At 39.2% G+C, this 19627-nt stretch overlaps 2 protein-coding genes across 2 annotated transcripts; both read left to right on the forward strand.

Annotated features, from left to right (window-relative positions):
- Nucleotides 1–1663: 1663 nt before the first annotated feature.
- On the forward strand, nucleotides 1664–3107 carry SCP_0802510 (hypothetical protein; the record flags this gene model as incomplete). Its single annotated transcript, XM_027760841.1, has 12 exons — nucleotides 1664–1695; nucleotides 1750–1812; nucleotides 1863–1913; nucleotides 1961–2047; nucleotides 2099–2179; nucleotides 2230–2295; nucleotides 2346–2387; nucleotides 2437–2496; nucleotides 2548–2652; nucleotides 2708–2782; nucleotides 2836–2937; nucleotides 2993–3107. The coding sequence occupies 12 exons, from the start codon at nucleotides 1664–1666 to the stop codon at nucleotides 3105–3107; spliced, it is 879 nt and encodes a 292-aa protein (XP_027616642.1).
- Nucleotides 3108–4003: 896 nt separating this feature from the next.
- On the forward strand, nucleotides 4004–16292 carry SCP_0802520 (hypothetical protein; the record flags this gene model as incomplete). Its single annotated transcript, XM_027760842.1, has 6 exons — nucleotides 4004–4142; nucleotides 4198–4359; nucleotides 14869–15573; nucleotides 15639–16064; nucleotides 16110–16198; nucleotides 16257–16292. The coding sequence occupies 6 exons, from the start codon at nucleotides 4004–4006 to the stop codon at nucleotides 16290–16292; spliced, it is 1557 nt and encodes a 518-aa protein (XP_027616643.1).
- Nucleotides 16293–19627: the final 3335 nt, after the last annotated feature.

Below are 19627 nucleotides of genomic sequence, written 5' to 3' on the forward strand. Positions count from 1 at the left end.
TCAGAATTTGTGTCCATATTCTTCTCGCAATTCTCAATGCAAACATTTGATGCCTCCAATCATGGAGTCGTCTTCATGATAGCCTATCTTGCGCTTGACCCTTCGAATTGGCAATACAGGTGTGACCAGCGAGTTCATAATAACCTGGTTGCGATCCTGGAATATACGTACATTAGCATTTAATCTATCTGATCCATTTGATTACCTTCTTACTGACAGCACTTGACGATCCAGAATGCAGATCGATTGTAACTTGCTCAACATGAGCATGCGTCCCTTCGATATTGGCACAGTGCAAAAGGTAACCTGAAGCTCTACGAGTTGACCTTCCTGGATGACTGATGGCTTTATGACAATAATGCTATGCACGACAGTCAGCATTTGTGTTCTTCATTTCAAATATTCACTCATCTTGTCTCTCCTGAAGGCCTGGTGATATGTTCAAAGTATTGAACAACATTGTTTGTAAGATACTTCTCATCTCAAATACGGCTTCTTAGGATGCCAAACGGATCAATGTCATTTCCAATCGGAATCTCGTTGTCGTCCTCCATGTCTCGCATACAAGAAAGGTACCGATTGGAGAACTCTAATACAAGTTCATCATGTTCTCGGATCGGACTCCATGGGATGAGCATGCCTTTATCGAGATGTTGAGCAAACAGCTGATGAATGGCAATAACACCCTTGACCGCTTCTGCAAAGGTCGGAGAACCGAGTCCTGTCAATTTCACAGACTGCGTTGCTCTGAAGAGCTTTGAAGGGAGCCTGATATCTTGTGAGCTGTATTTTTCTACGTGTAGACAATAACACTTACTGGTCATTTCGCACAATTGGTGGCAAGTCCTTTTTGCAAAGAAATCCTTGCATGTGAAGAACTGCATCCTCTGGCTCACTGTCCTCAATACTATTATATGGCCATATCAGATTCAGCTGAGTCTTGCTATCTTCTTGAGTAAAGACTTGTGTTGTCACTCGAGCGTAGTCAGGCTGCAGCTTTGGTGAGCCATTCATTCATCGTTCACTGTATAAACTCTTACCTTGGCCATGTTGATCAATTGATGTGTAGCATTACCACCTTGACTTCGTCCCTCAATAACTTTGGTTAACAACTGCTCTACAAATATGTTGTGAGTTTCACGCAGCAAGTGGAAGCCGTCTAACTTACTATACTTTTCTGCATTGTTTCTCATAAATTCAACAGCCATCTTGAATATACTGTAATGACGGTGCGATGCCAATATTGTTGGATAGATGAAGAGTAAACTAAGAGGTGAATGTTTTCTTTGGTATAATAAATCCAATGCTGCAGTTCAACTTGATATCGTACGATCTAGCTGAGACAATAACAGTCTGGATGGCCTAAAACGTCTGAGGTGCAGTATATTCCCTATCACGTGACAATTCATTCACGCTCCAGAATTTCTTTATATAGTACACGGGCTTCTGTCGCTTTCCTACTGGCCAGTATAATACTTGAAAATAGTGGGACAATCATCCCCAACAGAATTTCCTCCCCAAAGATCTAATGTTTGAGATCATCGTACAATATATTCTATTTACATCAGCCGCATTTGAATTCTATAAAGGCTAATGACCTTATGCTCCCATCGATGTTCAACCTATCCTTCATTTGAACAGGGTATCCTCTTCTCTCTTAACAATGCCTCCTCGCACCAATTCGACTCCTACCAAGTGTGTTCCACTATACTGCTGGTTTTTGTAGCCTCTTGATAGGTTTCATTCTAGGAACCGTGGTCGTACTGCTGGCCGAAAGTCAATCAAGTCTGATAAGATGGTCGCTGACTCTGAGTAAGTGTTTTACTTCATGCCATGATAGCAATATGATTTTATATAAACAGTGTTGAGATGGATGAGACCTCACCTTCAAAGCAGAAGATAACTGCAGTAAAGTACGTGTTTGATTTCAATGTTGTGACATCTCTCTAATACGACTCAGGTCAACTCCCAAAGCTGTAGTGCCTATGCCTCGTAATGTGAAGGCCAAAAACATGGTGGACTATAGTGATGAGGATACAGTAACAAGGTACGTGCAGCTCACATTGTTTTTGATTATATCTTCAGCCGATGATCACAGGGAGAAGGCAATCACTATCCCTCGCAAAGGTGGTAAGGATAAGAAGACCATAGACAACAGCGATGAGGATATGGCAGTGAGGTGCGTGACTCATACAACATGTCTATTCAGAAGCTGACTATCTGTGTCAGTTCTCCTCATAAAGCTGGTAAGTATCAGAAGGTTGTCGAGAGCAGCGATGATGATGAAACCAATCTGTACATCTTTCTGATACTGCTGACTAGTTTAATCCTCTGATTTATCCAAGTGCTTCATGTGTGTCCGGTCGTACCGCTGCCAAGATGGCTAAGTAAGTATTTTGTTACTGAGTCTTAAGTCGCTGTTTATAATGTGTGTAGTGCTAAGCTGAAGGACGTATTCATGGACAATGACTCCGATGTCGAGCAGTCTTTGGAGAGGTATGCTATAGTCTTTTGTCTTTTTATTCTTCAAGTCTGAGTGTCTTGTAGTGATGCGGCTCTACCAATCAATGAACCCGAAATCACGGAAACTCCCAAGAAGAAGGCGAATAAGGCATTTGTTCTTTTGCCGACTCCCATTAGTCCTTCGCCCAAGTTTGTAGTTCAATTTATACTATTTTCAGACTCACTCATACATATGTTACTACAGCAAAGGAAAGGCGACTCGTACACCCACCAAGCGAGTTTATATCAGTGATTCTGACAAGGATGCAGAGCCGGAACAGTATGTAACTTCAGTTTGACTATCGTCTCATATTTTTATACTATTTTATTCAGATCTTCTCCTATGAAGAAAGGTCGTAACAGGCAAAGTAGGCCTGACTCTGAAGCAGAAGCATCGACAGAGCAATCCAAGCTTAATCATTATGATGTTATGATGTATGTTGTTTTCTTATCTCACTTCCCTATACTTTAAACTCACTTTCTTACATAGCCTACTGCACCTTGCCATGACAAAGATGTTGGAGCAGGAGAGACAAGATTTTTCCTTGCAAGTAAAGCAATACGATCCTAGAGACCGCGAGTATGTTAATAGCACAGGTATCTAACTGTCTATTGATTTTATTGAATAGCATCCGCTTGTCTCTAACCAAATCCGCCAGTGGATCTAAAGGTAAGACGGAGGATGTTCTGTAAATATGTTTGATTATATTGTTATATGATACATTCTAAAACCTATCTGTACCACAGCATTCACCAGCCTTCACGCTCGGATGTGAATATTTTCTGGTATATTCATTGATTCTAATATCCACCTTAGTAAAGCAATCATGAAGGATGGAAAGATGGAGATCAATGTAAGTGTCATTGTTTGTTCCGATGCATTTCTAAGAATAACCATATTTGTTTTAACTTTTAGAATGAGTACATACATTCTACACACCTCTGTGCTTTAACTTATACTGTTTCCAGAGATACTGACAAAGGAGAGGAAAATTTTGAGTGTCAGGTCACATCCATAACCTTGATAGATCCGATTCTTCTCAAGGCTGATGCCTACAAGACTTTGCCTCCCTTTCGACGGTTCGTCTAAGTTATATTTTACTCTTGTTTTACATTTTCTCACTCATAATATGCAGCACCTACTATGCAATCACGTATCAGCCTATCAATACACTGACATTCACTGGTGTGCTGGACGGATTTATGGGATATCAGGTGAATAAGCCATAATTCACTACTTCACTTTGCAGCAGATGCAATTTGTCTAATATTACATCGTAGTGCATTGATCAAGGCTCTCACCTTCGCTTTCAGCGATGGTCTGTTTGTCAATCCTGCACGCACAAATATAAAGAACTATCAGATGACAGGTTCTTTGGAAAGCCGGCTGGGGGCTCGTCAGCTGGCCATTACCTTTGGTGCTGTAATGTTCAGCGCTGTCGCTGCCTCTCGTATAATACATTCTATGTCAAAGTGGACAAAAGATATCAACATTGCGCCGATGAGCCTAGAATGGGAGCGGACTGTTGCATTCTTTGGCTCATTCATTGGTGACAACTACGGTCTTTACACCTATCAGAACAGCATCACCATGTCCACCAGACCATCTACATTGGAGCATCCTGACTATGCGGGCAATTGTACGTCCGATATTCTGTTTTATATCTTCTTTCACTTTGCTTATTCTTTTTTTAGCTGGCAGTACATCACTTAACAAGATGCTTAGCAAGGCTTCTCCGAGCAAGGCCGTCGCAGGCAGGCATGGTGGCCCTTCTACCAGTGTTGATGGAAAGCGTGCAGCTAGCTTCATCTTACCGCAGGGAAAAGTTCTCAGCACACTTGATCATTGGGATGATGGTATATCTGTTCTACAATATTCTCTGATCGTAACACTGATACGTCTGAGTCTTAGTTGTTGTATATGACTGCACCGCATTCTTCCAGGGCATTGAGAGTCGCAACGTGGCCAAAAAATATGACATAATGAACACAACAGAGCACGTGATCAGACTACAGCATTCACGTAACAAACTTTCAAGTCAGAGGTCTCAATATTTCTTATGCATATCAACAAACTACGATGCAAAGTATGCTCATAATATTCAAGATGCAAGCATCAGACAATTGTAATGACCAGGTATTCGAGAAGACAGCGCTGTGCAATTAATCCTCCTTCAACAAGATACAAACTGCCATCAGATTGAGCGACACCGAGTCTGTCCCCAGCTTGGTTTTATACTGGCCAGGGCTGTACAGGACAGCAACAAAAGAACCAAGAGGAACCTCATTATTCCAACGTGGGCAGGTGTCGCGCACTGAATTGAAAGAGAACTCGTTATCTCGCTTGCGCAACATCTCTTGTATCAACCACCACCATGCTTGCCTATCGAATTTGTCTGAGGTTGCTAATAGCAGCCTTTTTGTGCTTTCAGCTCATGCTAGCTGGCCTTCTTGTGTCACAGTTAACTATAAACTGTGATTCTAATGTAAGCAAACTATATTGTTGGCGATTAAGAACTGTGATACCTGAGAAAATTATGTTGATTGAAGAAGATACGTCTTTTGAGCATGTTGCTAGGGTGCTGGCAGACACACTCTCAGAAATTTCTGTGCGGCTAGACCGCAGGGTGCAGGCAGACACCCTCCCGAAAAGATCTGTGCGGCTTGACCGCAGGGTACAGGCAGACACCCTCTCGAAATGATCTGTGCGGTTTGACTGCAGGGTACAGGCAGATGACACCCTCTCGAAACGATCTGTGCGGTTTGACCGCAGGGTACAGGCAGACACCCTCTCAAAAAGATCTGTGCAGCTAGACTGCAGGGTACAGGCAGACACCCTCTCGAAAAGGTCTATGCAGCTAAACTATAAAATATTGACCGACACATGCTGGAAAAAAAAATATATTCATAAAGGGCCTTCGATCATACATTTGTCATATGCAATTGCACATATTCTATTTTACAGACCGATTTCATACTTGCAGCTTACTCGTCTGATGCTAATTCGGGCATTCTTTCATAGATATGACTTCTATGTGCTGCTACGAGCTTACACTAACTCTATACAGCCAAAGTCACCGTCTCAACCAAAGTTCTTATATTTCAAAACTCAGATTACTATTAATAATAAAGTACGTGGTAGAGGTATTGCTCCTAAAAAACCTCGCACCTGGTCTGCTGCCGAGCTTCATGCATATAATGCAATGTCATATGATATTGATGATCAATACAAATTCTGGGATTACTCACTGAAAAACACCACAAAGATATCTCAATTCCATCCAGATATCATTCAGGTGGATATACCACTTTCTATACTATCACAAAGACTACCAGCGCATACTCTACGTACAATTGGACAGTTACATGGCCTTAGTATAAGTGGCAAAAGGCTTACAAGAGACAATCTTGAATCAATTCTGTCTAAGCATGTTTGTACTACGTGTCCTGACTTTGTTACTCATTTTCAGAAAGTGCAACCAATTCAGAACAATGCTCAGCGTAGTGAGACTTATCGTAAGTCAGGTAAAAAGATTACAGAAAAGAAAACAAAGCCTAAAACAAGTGAGACTATTCATACAACTGCTTTTCCACCTGCTCCACCTCCAATACCATTGATACATGAGACAATTAATGGATTTTGTACCGATACTGACCCATCTCAATTTATAGAAATGGCCTGCACTGTTTGCGCATTGCTAAAGCCTGTCACAGAGCTCACAAGTCTGACTGAAGTGCGAGCAAACCTCTCATTGCTGTGCACATCTGACTTTATTCAAACTAGAAAAGAATGTTTTACAGAACAAGATCCTATACAAGAACTTTCTGGCCCAGTAGTTTTACCAAGTTGTGACAACATATGCACTTACTGTCTTTCATATTTGCAGCAAGGTAAAGTGCCTACAGATGCCCTTGCAAATGGACTTCGGATTGGTGCAATTCCACCGCAATTACAGGATCTCACTTGGACGGAGAAAATGCTCATTGTACGTGTAAAACATAATCACTGTATTGTACGAGTAGCATCATCTCGAATGCATAAGATGAAGGCCAATGCAGTATGTCATTCTGTTCCTATGCCAAAAATCTATGCAGCATTACCACCTAATCGTGAGGAACTGGATGAAGTCCTTGCATTTCTCTATATTGGACCATCAAAGCCTACCCCTAAGGAGTATGCTCGTACCCCTTTTCTTGTTCATTGCAACAAAGTGGTGCAAGCCCTAGAATGGCTTAAACTCAACCATATTGACTATGCTGACCTTGAGATCTCTTATTCAAATCTACAGACCTATCTAGAAGATGTTCCTCCAGTAATTGTCAATTATCACCAATCTTATGATGGTACCAAAGTTGCAGAGGCTACCGCAGTGCATGATACTGCAGAAGATGATGGCACAACAGAAGGCCAGTGTCCATTTACTGTGCATGGCTTGACAGGCACTTCTATGGTAAATATGATGACTATGAAGCCACTAGAGATCCGTGCACGAGCCATACAACACTTTAAAGAAGGCAAGGTACTTGGTATCGGTCAGGATAGTCAACCGCAAAGTCTATATCATAATCCTCAGTTGAACACACAGATGTTTCCATGGCTATTCCCATATGGCTTTGGTGGAATGGAGAATGTTCGAGGCATGGAGTCCATATCAGAGACCAAGCGTAAGCAGCAACTGCTGATGTACCATGACAAGCGATTTCAGACTGAACTGCTGTTTCCACTCGTTGCATTTAATCAAGAACAGATTAAAAATACGACTACAGCAGGTTATCTTCTTGCAGATAAGCAGAAATTTACAGATATTACTAACCATCTACTTAATCTTACTGATAGTACTCTCGCTGATCTTATCAAATGACTCTCCGCTGGACATGTCAAGCCTGAGACAGAGGAAGAGAAAGCTTGTTTCAAGATTATTAATGACTTAGATCATGTTGGTTACAAAGTCCAAGGCTCCATGACCAATCAAAAGACCATGCAGAATGAGATTTGGGCACTCACCAGCTACCTTGGTGCGTCATCATGGTTTATTACATTTGCACCAGCAGATCTTAATCACCCAATTGCCTTGTACTTTGCTGATACTCAACAGACCTTCTTACCAGACTTTAGAAAGTATGATGAACGTTATCGACTAATTGCAAATAATCCAGTTGCTGGTGCAAGATTTTTCAAAATGATGGTTCAGCTTTTTCTAAAGCATGTACTTGGAGTTGGACTTGATCGACCTGGAATATATGGTGAGACTGCAGGCTACTATGGCACAGTTGAACAGCAGGGTCGGCTGACCCTTCATATGCATATGATGATTTGAATCATGAATGCGCTTACTCCACAAGAGATACGGGACAGAATTATGGATCCCAATTCAGATTTTCAACGCAAAATGGTAGAATATTTGGAGGGTGTTCACATTGGAGAATTTATGAATGGTACCATGGAAGATGTACGTCAACGACTCGATAAGTTGAATGAAGAGAATCCTGATCGTATTCCTCCTACTGAGACATTGCCAGATGCACCACCACCTTTATGTGAGTGTGGTAACTCTGAAGACTGTTCAGAGTGTAAATTATCTCAATCGTGGTGGGAGAAATTCACACACACTGTAGATGAACTCCTGTATCGTTCTAACCGCCATACATGTCATAAAGGATGTCTGAATCCAGAGTATGGCTGTAAGGCCAGATTTCCACGTGAATTATTCAAAGAGACCACCGTTGATCCTGAGCGAAAAGGTGAAGCCTGGATCAATACTGTTACACCAACACTCACCTATCTTTTGTGATGCAATACTGATGTAACCACTTTAGGGTACCCTTTATCCCTAGCTCTTAGCAACAAGATCTTCTATAGTATGTCATAGCTAAGAGCTTCTTAAGTGTCAGACTGACCATGATACCTATTATGTCCCAGGGCATTCTGTGGCATTGCCCAGGGCATAGATAGGGTAGTGGCTGGGCATATGGGATGATTATTATGTGGGATATCCTACTAGGCTAGGACATTAATTGTTTATCCCAGTATTACTGGTTGTCTCATGGTGTCAGGGGTACATAAGGATGTCCCACTGTTAGCAGAAGATGTATTTTTAAGCTGTTGTATATTTGTTGTTTCATATTTTCATCTACTGCCATACTGTATAAACCTTAATTACATAGTACAATAAACCAGTGCTTTATTGATACTTCAAATGAGATGGGAGATCCACAAATAGTGGGATATCCCATACTAAGTTTTATATTCACCTGCAGTGTTATAATACTAATTACTATTAGTGGTATGTATAACATGTTCATTAGATCAAATAACAACTATAACAGGCCAAACAACAGTTCTTATTCTCGTGTTTCAAAAGTAATTGTATCTTTTCTGATGCAATGTTCAAATTGACGTGATGTCACCTTTAGTATATTGCATCCAACCTGAATATTCTATAACTTTCATTAATAACCAGAAGAAACACAGTAACTCAGTCTACTTATACACTAGCAAATAAGAGACACCTTAGTTAAGTCTGCTACTATAGAATGTACCTGAATAAAGCAAGGAAGACATTTGATCTAAGATTGCAGTAAAGTTGCATTCACAAACACATACCCAATGACTTCTTATACTCTGGGACATTATGCTATAGGATGGGATATCCCATTTAAGAACCTGTTACTCTCCAATCTTAATAATACAATGAATAGTATAGGTCTTTAGTTAATTATAGTAGTCTAACAGATATATTCAGACAAATAATAGTCTGAATAGCTGTCAGCATACAAATAAATCACATTTTAGGATGTCCTTAAAATGGGATGTCCTTTAAAATGGGATATCCTTAAAATGGAATGTCCCATTTTTATATAAAGTGTTAATAAAGCACTGATTTACTGTACTATGTAATTATATTTTATATAATATGGCAGTAGATGAAAAGATGAAACAACAAATATACAGCCTAAAATACATCTTCTGCTAACAGTGGGACATCCTTATGTACCCCTGACACCATGAGACAACCAGTAATACTGGGATAAACAATTAATGTCCTAGCCTAGTAGGATATCCCACATAATAATCATCCCATATGCCCAGCCACTACCCTATCTATGCCCTGGGCAATGCCACAGAATGCCCTGGGACATAATAGGTACCATGGTCAGTCTGACACTTAAGAAGCTCTTAGCTATTACGATTCCTGAGGTACGAAGGAATCGTTCTTTATGGGATAGGGCTTCCGCCAACTTTTGGGAGAACACGCACTTTTTCCCCAAGGTGTGGGAACGACTTTTCAATACAATTTTGTATGTGAGAGCTGCACCTAGTCCTGGGTTAGGTCTAGGGTTTAACTACAAACTTTGTAGTCCCTGTTGTTACCATCCTACAACTTGAGTACAGTTGGTCTTTCAAACTGATTGTAGTGAAAACCAACGCGACTTGCACAAATAGTAATCAATAGAAGTGCCACAGCAGTCACAAAGGACCAATGCATCATAGTCAGTGAAAGTATAGAAGCACATGCTAATTCCAACACATAAAAAGCAGTACCATTGAAATCTGTGAAGGAAATGGAGCATAATGCTCTCTTAAACCAAGTAAATCTGAGTAAAACTGGCAGAGATATCTCGGTTTTGGATTAGAATGCTCAGTGTGAAGTGCAGAAAAATTGGATAAATGCCAGAAAATTTTGAGAATGACTCTAAAATGCACATAAACATGTTAGATAGGGCGCCTTATTTTTTACATGCAGTGCATATTGAAGAAGCAAGCAGAATGGAGAGAAAACTAAGAAAATAAATTGTAGCACTCCAGCAAGTGATTTTGATGTTTTCAAAAGTAATACCGTCAGATTCAGTTTGAAAATTCGGTCAGAATGGCCACTTGGTTTATCCAAATCCGAGCAGAATTAAGTGAGCTACAAGCCTGGCAAGTTTGGCTACAAGTGTGGTAACAAGTGCTTGAAGCCGGTAGTGTCACGTGACTGCAGGCCATGTGACATGTGGCTGAAGACAAAATGCAAAAAAATCGCAGAAATACCAGGAAAATTATGGCATGGCCTTTTGATGATAGTAGACTTGTAGATGTAACTAGACAATGTTGTAAGCCATTGTAAAGTCCTTACACATCCACACTAGATGGCATATTTGAATATTGTAAGGCCATACAAACCAATACTAGAGGGTGTAATAGAATTCAAGAAATGGTATAATGAGGCATTGAAGCAGGCTTCCTAAACACTACTAGACATACTAGGAGTCAATACAACACTTTGTAGGCTATTTTAAGCATCTTACAAAGTGACACTAGATGACATATCTCACTATTGTAGGGTCACATGTTCACTAGGACACTTACAAGAAATTACTAGAGACCATTGAAGGTTACTGAAGATTCTTACAAAGTGATGCCAGGTAACACTTCCGACTATTGTAAGCTCATTACAAACTCATGCTACAAAATATATTAGGAGTCAGTATCATTGGGTGTTGTTGACTTGCTGAACATTGCTAGGCAACATACTAAGAGTTAGTAGGCAACTTTGTAGACTATTTAATAATGCGGCCCTTATCAACCCACACAACTTATCAATGTATAGTGGGATGTTGTAGGACACTTACTACACATTATTAAATGGCACACTAGGAGTTGGTAGAGGAGTTAGTAGGCGACTTTGTAGACTGTTATCAATGTCTAGTGGAACATTGTAGGACACCTACTACACATTATTAGATGATACTAGGATTTAGTAGATAATATAATAACAATTTATTGTATACATTTTGATGTGTTGCTATAGACACATGGGTTATAGTTTCTAGTGTTATTTTTTGTAGTGGTTCTTATATGCACATTGGTAACATTTTTTGTAGTGATTCATATAGGCACATTAGTAACAGTTTTTAGCGTTATTTTTTGTAGTGATTCTTATAGCCACATAACAGCTTCTGGTGTTATTTTTTTGTAGTGGTTCTTATAGGCGTGTTGGTGACATTTTTTGTAATGATTCTTGTTGGCACATTAGTAACAGTTTCTACGGTTGTTATTTGTAGTGGTTCTTATAGGCACATGTGTAACAGTTTCTGCTGTTATTTTTTGTAGTGGTTCTTATAGACACATTGGTAAGATTTTTTATAGTGAGTCTTGTAGGCACATTAGTAACAGTTTCCCCTGTGATTTTCTGTAGTGGTTCTTATAGGCACATTGGTAACATTTTTTGTACTGATTCTTGTATACACATTAGTAACAGTTTCTAGTGTCATTTTTAGACTGATTCTTATAGGCACATGTGTAACAGTTTCTGCTGTTATTTTTTGTAGTGATTCTTGTAGGCATATTAGTAACAGTTTCTAGCATAATCTTTTGTAGTGATTCTTTTAGACACATATTTGTAACAGTTTCTGGTGTCATTTTTTGTAGTGATTCTTATAGACTTGTTGGTAACATTTTTGTAGTGATTCTTATAGGCACACTTGCTAGTGTCATTTTTTGTAGAGATTCTTATATATTAAGAGTCTGTAGATAAATTTGTATACCAATGTAAGGCTCTTATAAACTCATACTACTTAGTGGAGTAGAATATTGTAGAATGCTTACCAGACATTATTATATGACATACTAGGAGTCAGTAAAGTATATAATAGACTATTCATGGTTTGTAGGTGGTATATTCGAATTTTGTAGATGACATTGTAAATTGTTGTAAGACGCCTACAAACTGATAGTAGGTGGCCTTTCAGACTATTATAAGGCCTTAAAAATAAATACCAGGTGCCATGCCAGGCTATTATAAGGTCATTAGAGTACTGAGCAACTTGCTAAAAGTTAGTAAACTATGTAGTAAGATATTGTAGGAGCTTACCAAACATTACCAGATCACATTATGGGGCATTGTAAGATCTCCATTAAAAATGATAGGCAGTATGTCAGACTACTGTAAGGCACTTACCAACTAATATTAGATGTCCTACGAAAAATCTGATGACATAGAAAAAAATCCGAAAAAATTATAGAAATATTGGAAGAATTGTGGCATAACTATAGAATCGAAGATTCTAAGAAAGTTCTATCAGATAGAGTAAGTACATGACATTGCAGGCTATTAAGGTGATTCTTGTAAGCTGAATATTAATGAATGCCTTTTTAGTCATATTTTTATATACATTTTATAAATTGATAATATCATTTTGAAGCTACTTTTTAGCTGAGTCTTTCAGAATGCACACTAGTCACTTTTTAGTAATGTTTTTATATACTTTTTGCAGAACAACATAGTAGTATCATTTTGAAGCCATTTTGAAGCCCATTTTTTTGAAATGCATACTAGTCACTTTTTGGTAATGTTTTTATATCCTTTTTACAAAATCTCATAGTAATATCATTTTAAAGCCATTTTTCAGCCGAGTCTTTTAGAATGCATACCAATCACTTTTTAGTTATAGTTTTATATAGATTTTATAAAATGACATAGTAATATCATTTTGAAGCCATTTTTCAGCTCAGTCTTTTAGAATACATGCTAGTTACTTTTTAGTAATTGCTTATTCACTTTTTGCGAAATGACATATATTGTCATTTTAAAGCCATTTTTTGGCTGAGTCTTGAAGAATGCATACTAGTCACTTTTTGGTTATATTTTTATATAGTTTTTGCAGAACCACATAGTAGTATCATTTTAAAGCAATTTTGAAGGTGGTTTTAAGGAGAGGTGTACTAACAATTTTTAGTAACATTCTTATATTGTTTTGATAAAAGAACAGAGTAATATCATTTTAAAGCCATGTTTTAAATAATCCTACTCTGAGATACTTAGTAATATGTCAAGCTATTATCAGGCAGCTATAAATAAACAATGATTTACATTATACTATAATATCAACTGACATATAAGACTCATGTGATAACATAACATATTATTGTTATAAAGTGTGTTGCATACTCTAATACATTGCTATAATATTTTTATAAACTACAATCAGGTGACATCTTATAAGTAAGTTATAAGTATAATATTGTTAAAAGCTTACTATATATTACTAAGCAATGCACCAGTTATTGAATAACATTATAGACTATTATAATGCTTTCATTTAAACAGCTGTGGCATTTTCTTGTAACTTTTTTGTATAGACATATAGATGACCTGCTGGACTATTGCAGTACTGCTACCAAATATTTGTAAGTAAAATATTAAATGAACAGGATACTAAAATATTGTAATGCAGTTGTTAATGATACTTAGAGTATCTAAATAATATTATAAGTCATTCTAATACTTTATTTCTTTTTGCTATTGATATAACATGAATTTTTATATAATTTTATTTCGAATAAAAACAGAGTTTCAGAGGTACCAAAAATTATACTCTAACAAGAAAGACTTGCATTCTTTATACTTATTAGTATAACATCAAATTGTACTAGATTTTCACCTAAAGTGACTGTTTTAAGTGAATATAAATGATGAAACCTTGACATAAATACCTAATAAAAATACAACATGCTATGCAATGCAATGGATCATTCTTCACAAGTAATCAACTACTAAGGAGTAATACAAAATGATTAAAGTATGTGAAAACAATTAGATGATGAGAGAAAGAGAGGAACACAGAACCTCAGGAATTGTTCCTGCCATGCAAAGCAATGGCCCACTCCCCACAAGTGACATACTATAGAAGATCTTGTCGCTAAGAGCTAGGGATAAAGGGTACCCTGAAGTGGATGTAACGAGTCTTTTGTCCGGTACAGCAATTAAGTCAGTGATTGCATATGTAACTGATTATATTACTAAGACACCCTTGAAGACACATGTCATGTTTGATGCCATCCGTCGAGTATTTGACAGAAATGTTGAGTTAATTGGTGGTGACATGCCAAGATGTCAGAAGGCGCGTCTACTACTGACCAAGATTGTCAATGCTTTGACCACTACTTTAGAAATTGGTGGACCGATGGCCTCTCTGTACTTACTTGGTCATAGTGATCATTACACCAGTCACAATTTTAAGATCTGTTACTGGAGAAGCTATGTTAACCAGGCTAAAAAGGCATGGTCAACTGCGATAACAGTGTCAGATCATATGAATATTGATGAACCTTTAGAAGATTCACTGCATCACGAGAAGGAAAAGATTGTACTAGGTAATGTTCAAGGAGAGTATGTCGCCTTATCTCCAGTGTTAGACTATGTCTATCGGCCCAAAAAGTATGAATCTGTAAGCTTATATGACTGGATTTGTCGCTCTAAGAAAGAACAATATCCAGGAAGAAAGATACCCGACCTGCCAATTTAAATGCCTTTGATACAGTGACTATAGAACCTGACATTAATGAAGATGCCAGTGAAACTGATTTTGAAAATAACTATGCAGTTGACGACGAGTTTCTTGAGATTCCTGAGGTTAATAATGCAGCATTTAAAGAGGAAGAGGAAGAGGAAGATGTCACTTACAATGAACAGATCTCCAATATGATGACGGAGGAGGAAGAAAGTGAAGATGAACTTCTGCTGACCACAAAGTCTGCAAAGAAGGCAGCAGCGCAAGAAGAGAAGGATCATCTGACCTTGGAATTAAAACCCGGTTACTTTACTGTAGAACATCCTCAGAAAGCAACTCACCAGGTACGACTGCTGGCTGAAGCAGACAGTCTGGTACCCAACTTTGTAGGTGGATTATTGCCTAGATGTGACACCGGTGATCGTGAAGAATACTACCTGACAATGCTTAGTTTGTTCAAACCTTGGCATACTGGGCTTGACCTTAAGCTTGATGCAAATACATCCTGGCACAATACCTTTGACGAGTATAAATTTACACCCAGACAGTTAGAGCTCATGAAATTCTTCCATATACGCTATGAGTGCAATGATGCTAGAGATGATTTTGCTGCTGCACATAAGGCAGGCAAGTTCCATGGACAAATGCCCTTTGGTATGGATGACAATGCAATGAATGAACTTGATATCCAATATCAAGAAGACGAAGCCACAGCAGGTGTAAGTAATGATCTCGACTTGATGCCTGAATCAGATGACTGGGATCAAGTGGGTGAGAAGATGCTGATCAGAATCAGCAGTATGCTGCAAGCTGAAAGAATTATGCAAACATCTGGATGGCTGGACAATATATCTAGGATACAGGTCTGGACACTTTGAATCTTCCTACTGAGACTATTACAGGTCAAGATAAAACAGCAGTGGAATGGAAAAACTTACTTGCTGAGAAGCGACAGGAGATCCTTCGTACACGAGAGGAGCAGGCAGTAGATAACAATTCAGATGAAGTAGATCCCAAGACGGGACTGCATATCAGCAAGGATGTGAACACAGTGAAGGTAATTGATCAGTCTTATCTGAATAAGAATTTTGAGGCAAAGAACAAAGCAGATCAAACCCTGATTGATGATACTGTCAAAAACTTTAGTCTCAATACTGACCAAGAGTGTGCCTTACGAATCATAGCAAACCATGCAACTGATCCCAGTGGTGAGCAACTGAAGATGTACTTGGGTGGAATGGCAGGTACAGGAAAATCTCAAGTTATTAAGGCCCTGATTCATTTCTTTGGTGAGCGAAAGGAAGGCTATCGGTTTATGTGTGTTGCACCTACAGGCTCTGCTGCTGCTCTCATTGCAGGCTCCACCTATCATTCTATGCTTGGTTTCAGCAAGTTTGGTGACTCTCAGACTTCCTTGATGCAAGTACGTGCACGACTGCTCAATGTTGACTATATATTTGTGGATGAGGTGTCTATGGTAGACTGCAACAGCATGTATAATATATGTGCAAAAATGAGCACTGCTCTCAAGAATGAAGGTATACCCTTTGGAGGAATTAATATGATATTTGCTGGTGATTTTGCACAGCTTCCACCGGCTGGACCTACCTTTTCTTTATATTCACATAAGGTTGGAATGCATGACCTTAGTAATGTACATACAACCAATGGATACCATCTCCAAGAAGCCACACTAGGCAAGGCACTCTGGCATCAAGTTACTACAGTAGTAATTCTGCGTGAGAACATGAGACAGCGCTTACAAAATCCAAATGATGCCAAATTGTGTAAGGCCTTAGAGAACCTTTGCTTTAAATCCTGTACTATGGCAGACATTAAACATATTGAATCCAGAATTGCCGGTCGTGCAGCAGACAAGCCCAAATTGAACCAACCAAGATTTAGAAATGTGTCTGTGATCACAGCATGGAATACTCACCGAGATAAAATCAATGAACTTGGATATGCACGATTTGCTCAAGAGACTAAGCAGGAGTTGAAGACATTCTATTCTGTAGACAAATGGTCAGATACACCAGATGACAAACCAAATCGCAAACAGAAGGTGGTCAATCCACAACGGAAGTCTAACAAGATTGAGCCAGGAATTCAAGCAAGACTATGGGAACTGCCTCATGCTAGTACAAATCATCACCCAGGGAAACTCACCATTTGTCTTGGTCTACCTGTAATGATTAAAACAAATGAGGCCACAGAATGCTGTGTAACTAATGGTGCAGAAGGTATAGTTGTTGGTTGGAAGTCAAAGCCACTTGAAAATAATAAATATGCCTTAGAGACACTGTTTATCAAACTCACTGCACCTCCAACACCCGTTCAGCTAGATGGATTGCCTGAGAATGCTGTACCTATTAGTCAGCAGGGTATCAAAGTGAAGTGTAATATGCAAAATGATAAACTTCTAACCATTATGCGATATCAAGTTCCTGTGATCCCTAACTTTGCAATGACAGACTTTGGATCAGGGTCGTACTCGTCCAGACAATGTCTGTGACTTACAGAACTGTCGATCTCACCAGTCTGTTTACACTTGTCTATCTCGTGGATCTACATATGAGGGCACTATAATTGTGCAGGGATTTGATCATAAAAAGATGACAGGTGGTCTAACTGGTCATCTGAGGCAAGAATTCATGATCATAAAAAGATGACAGGTGGTCTAACTGGTTATCTGAGGCAAGAATTCAGAGAGCTTGAGATTACCAAGTTGCGGTATCACAAGAAGTTGGCCAGTGAAGTGGAGGGCAATACTCGCAATCAACTGATATATTCCTTCCGATCATATAAAGGACCAGAGCATGTACCTAAAGGCATACATTCTGAGCTCAAATGGTCACAGGAGAAGCCATTTAAACTTGAGGAAGTTGAAGAAGAGAGCGACTGGCAGTTATTGAAGAAACCTAAGAAGGGAGCCAAAAAGACAGTGAATGACATAGACGTACAGATGGAAGAACCCAAGATCTCGCAGGTAAAGAAGGATATTAGCAAGTTTGTTTCTGCACAAGGCACTAAACAGTTGACAACTGTCAGCAATGATCCAGGACAGAAGCGCGGTGCAAAGCGAAAGCATCTTGAGGAAATCAATGCAATTTTGCCTGAGCAAAAGAGACATAAAACTCAGAATGACCCTGTTGATCTTGCTGTGAATGGTCCAATTGGATTTAAATGGAACAAAGACACTTACAGCTGCGCATATGATAGCCTGTTTGGTATTTTATTTCATCTATTCTCTACAGAGACTGAGCATTGGATGGCAGATATATGCATGCAAAATCAATATCTGGAGCACTTTACCGCTGTATTCAGCCAAGTGTTACAACAGAGACTTACAATGGAACAAGCAAGAGACCATATGTGAGTAATACTCCATCAGGTTGATCCTGTTGCACTTCCAATCACTGGTACTGCAGGCTCAGATCTCATAAAGCTGTGTACCACCATGCTTGGCTGTGATGAAGACCATATAACTCGAACCCTTGTCTGCAAGCATTGTGAGTATCAACATGAATCAGAATCTGACAATACAATGTTATGGGACTGCACCAAGGCTATCTGGAAAGAATCAGGACTGAAAATGGGAAGCTCTAAGTGGTGCAAGTTGTCGGACTGGTTCTCTTGTTTGACAGAAAGACATCAGTGCGATGTCTGCAATGTGGAAAGAAGATGTACATGCAAGTAAACTTTGCACAGAATCCAAATTTTGTTGTCTTCTCTACCAATGAAGTGAAAGTTGAGTGCAATCCCAAGCTGTACATTGGTGAAGATGATCATGAATATCGACTTTGTGAAATGATATACTTCGGTGGATTTCACTTTACATCTCGGATTGTAATGGCAGACAAGCAAATATGGTATAATGATGGTATTAGCACCGGTACTTACTCCAAATTTGAGTGCTCTTTGGATGACATGACAGCAAATGTATTGGCAGAAGTTGAGAACAGAAGGTGTAGCATTGTAATATATTGTAAGATGTAGACAGAATTTACTATTCAAGAATTGCTTAGAAATTGGGTAGAGGAAAGCAGGAACACAGGAACATCAGACCTCAGGAATCATTCATACCATGTGAAGCAGTGGCCCACTCCCAACAAGTACAAACCTATGCACTAACACAGGATTGTGGCTATGAACATAGGTAGGCATAGCTATGCATAGTCTCTACATGGCAGTGTATAGCACAGCCTACCCTGACTAATTAACAGGTGTCTAGATGCACAGCACCTTGCATTGCTTTGAGTCTAGACCTTTGGGAGACTGATGAATTATCTAATCTAACACTTTCCCTTAATTCAACCAGTCTTCCCTCTTCAACACAATGCAAGAACCACCCCATATACCTTCCCCTGAACCCACTCATTTCACTACATCCCAATGTTCCTCGTAGACTTGGATGGATGATCAGCTTCCATCTCACTCTCACGCAGCATCATAGATGCAAGGTCATCCAGTTCGTCAAACTGCTGAGTGGTGAAGTGCAGAGAGTGTCACCGGGTGTGTGCATCTGGGTGGACTAGCATGTGATATGGTTGATTCGATGCTGGAATGGTGATGCGTTCCAATTCGATGTCAAGCAGGGGTGGTGCTAGCCAGATACGTGTGATGACATAGTAAAATGAAAGAAGGATGATCACAGGGAAGAGTGCTGCTGTAATAAGAAGGGCAAGAGCGAATGTTTTCATAGTGATTAATGGTGCAAAGAGATAATTTGAACCGCAGCAGTGAGAATGGTATATCATGTGGCAGATCATTCAGCACATTCGGAAAGATCCGAGGGCTTGGTGATTAGATCTTCAAGTCCATCATCTCGCAGCAGTAGATAATCTTTGCC

The sequence above is a fragment of the Sparassis crispa genome (assembly GCF_003851025.1).
Source record: "Sparassis crispa DNA, contig_000007F, whole genome shotgun sequence".
In the NCBI taxonomy this organism is placed as follows: domain Eukaryota; kingdom Fungi; phylum Basidiomycota; class Agaricomycetes; order Polyporales; family Sparassidaceae; genus Sparassis; species Sparassis crispa.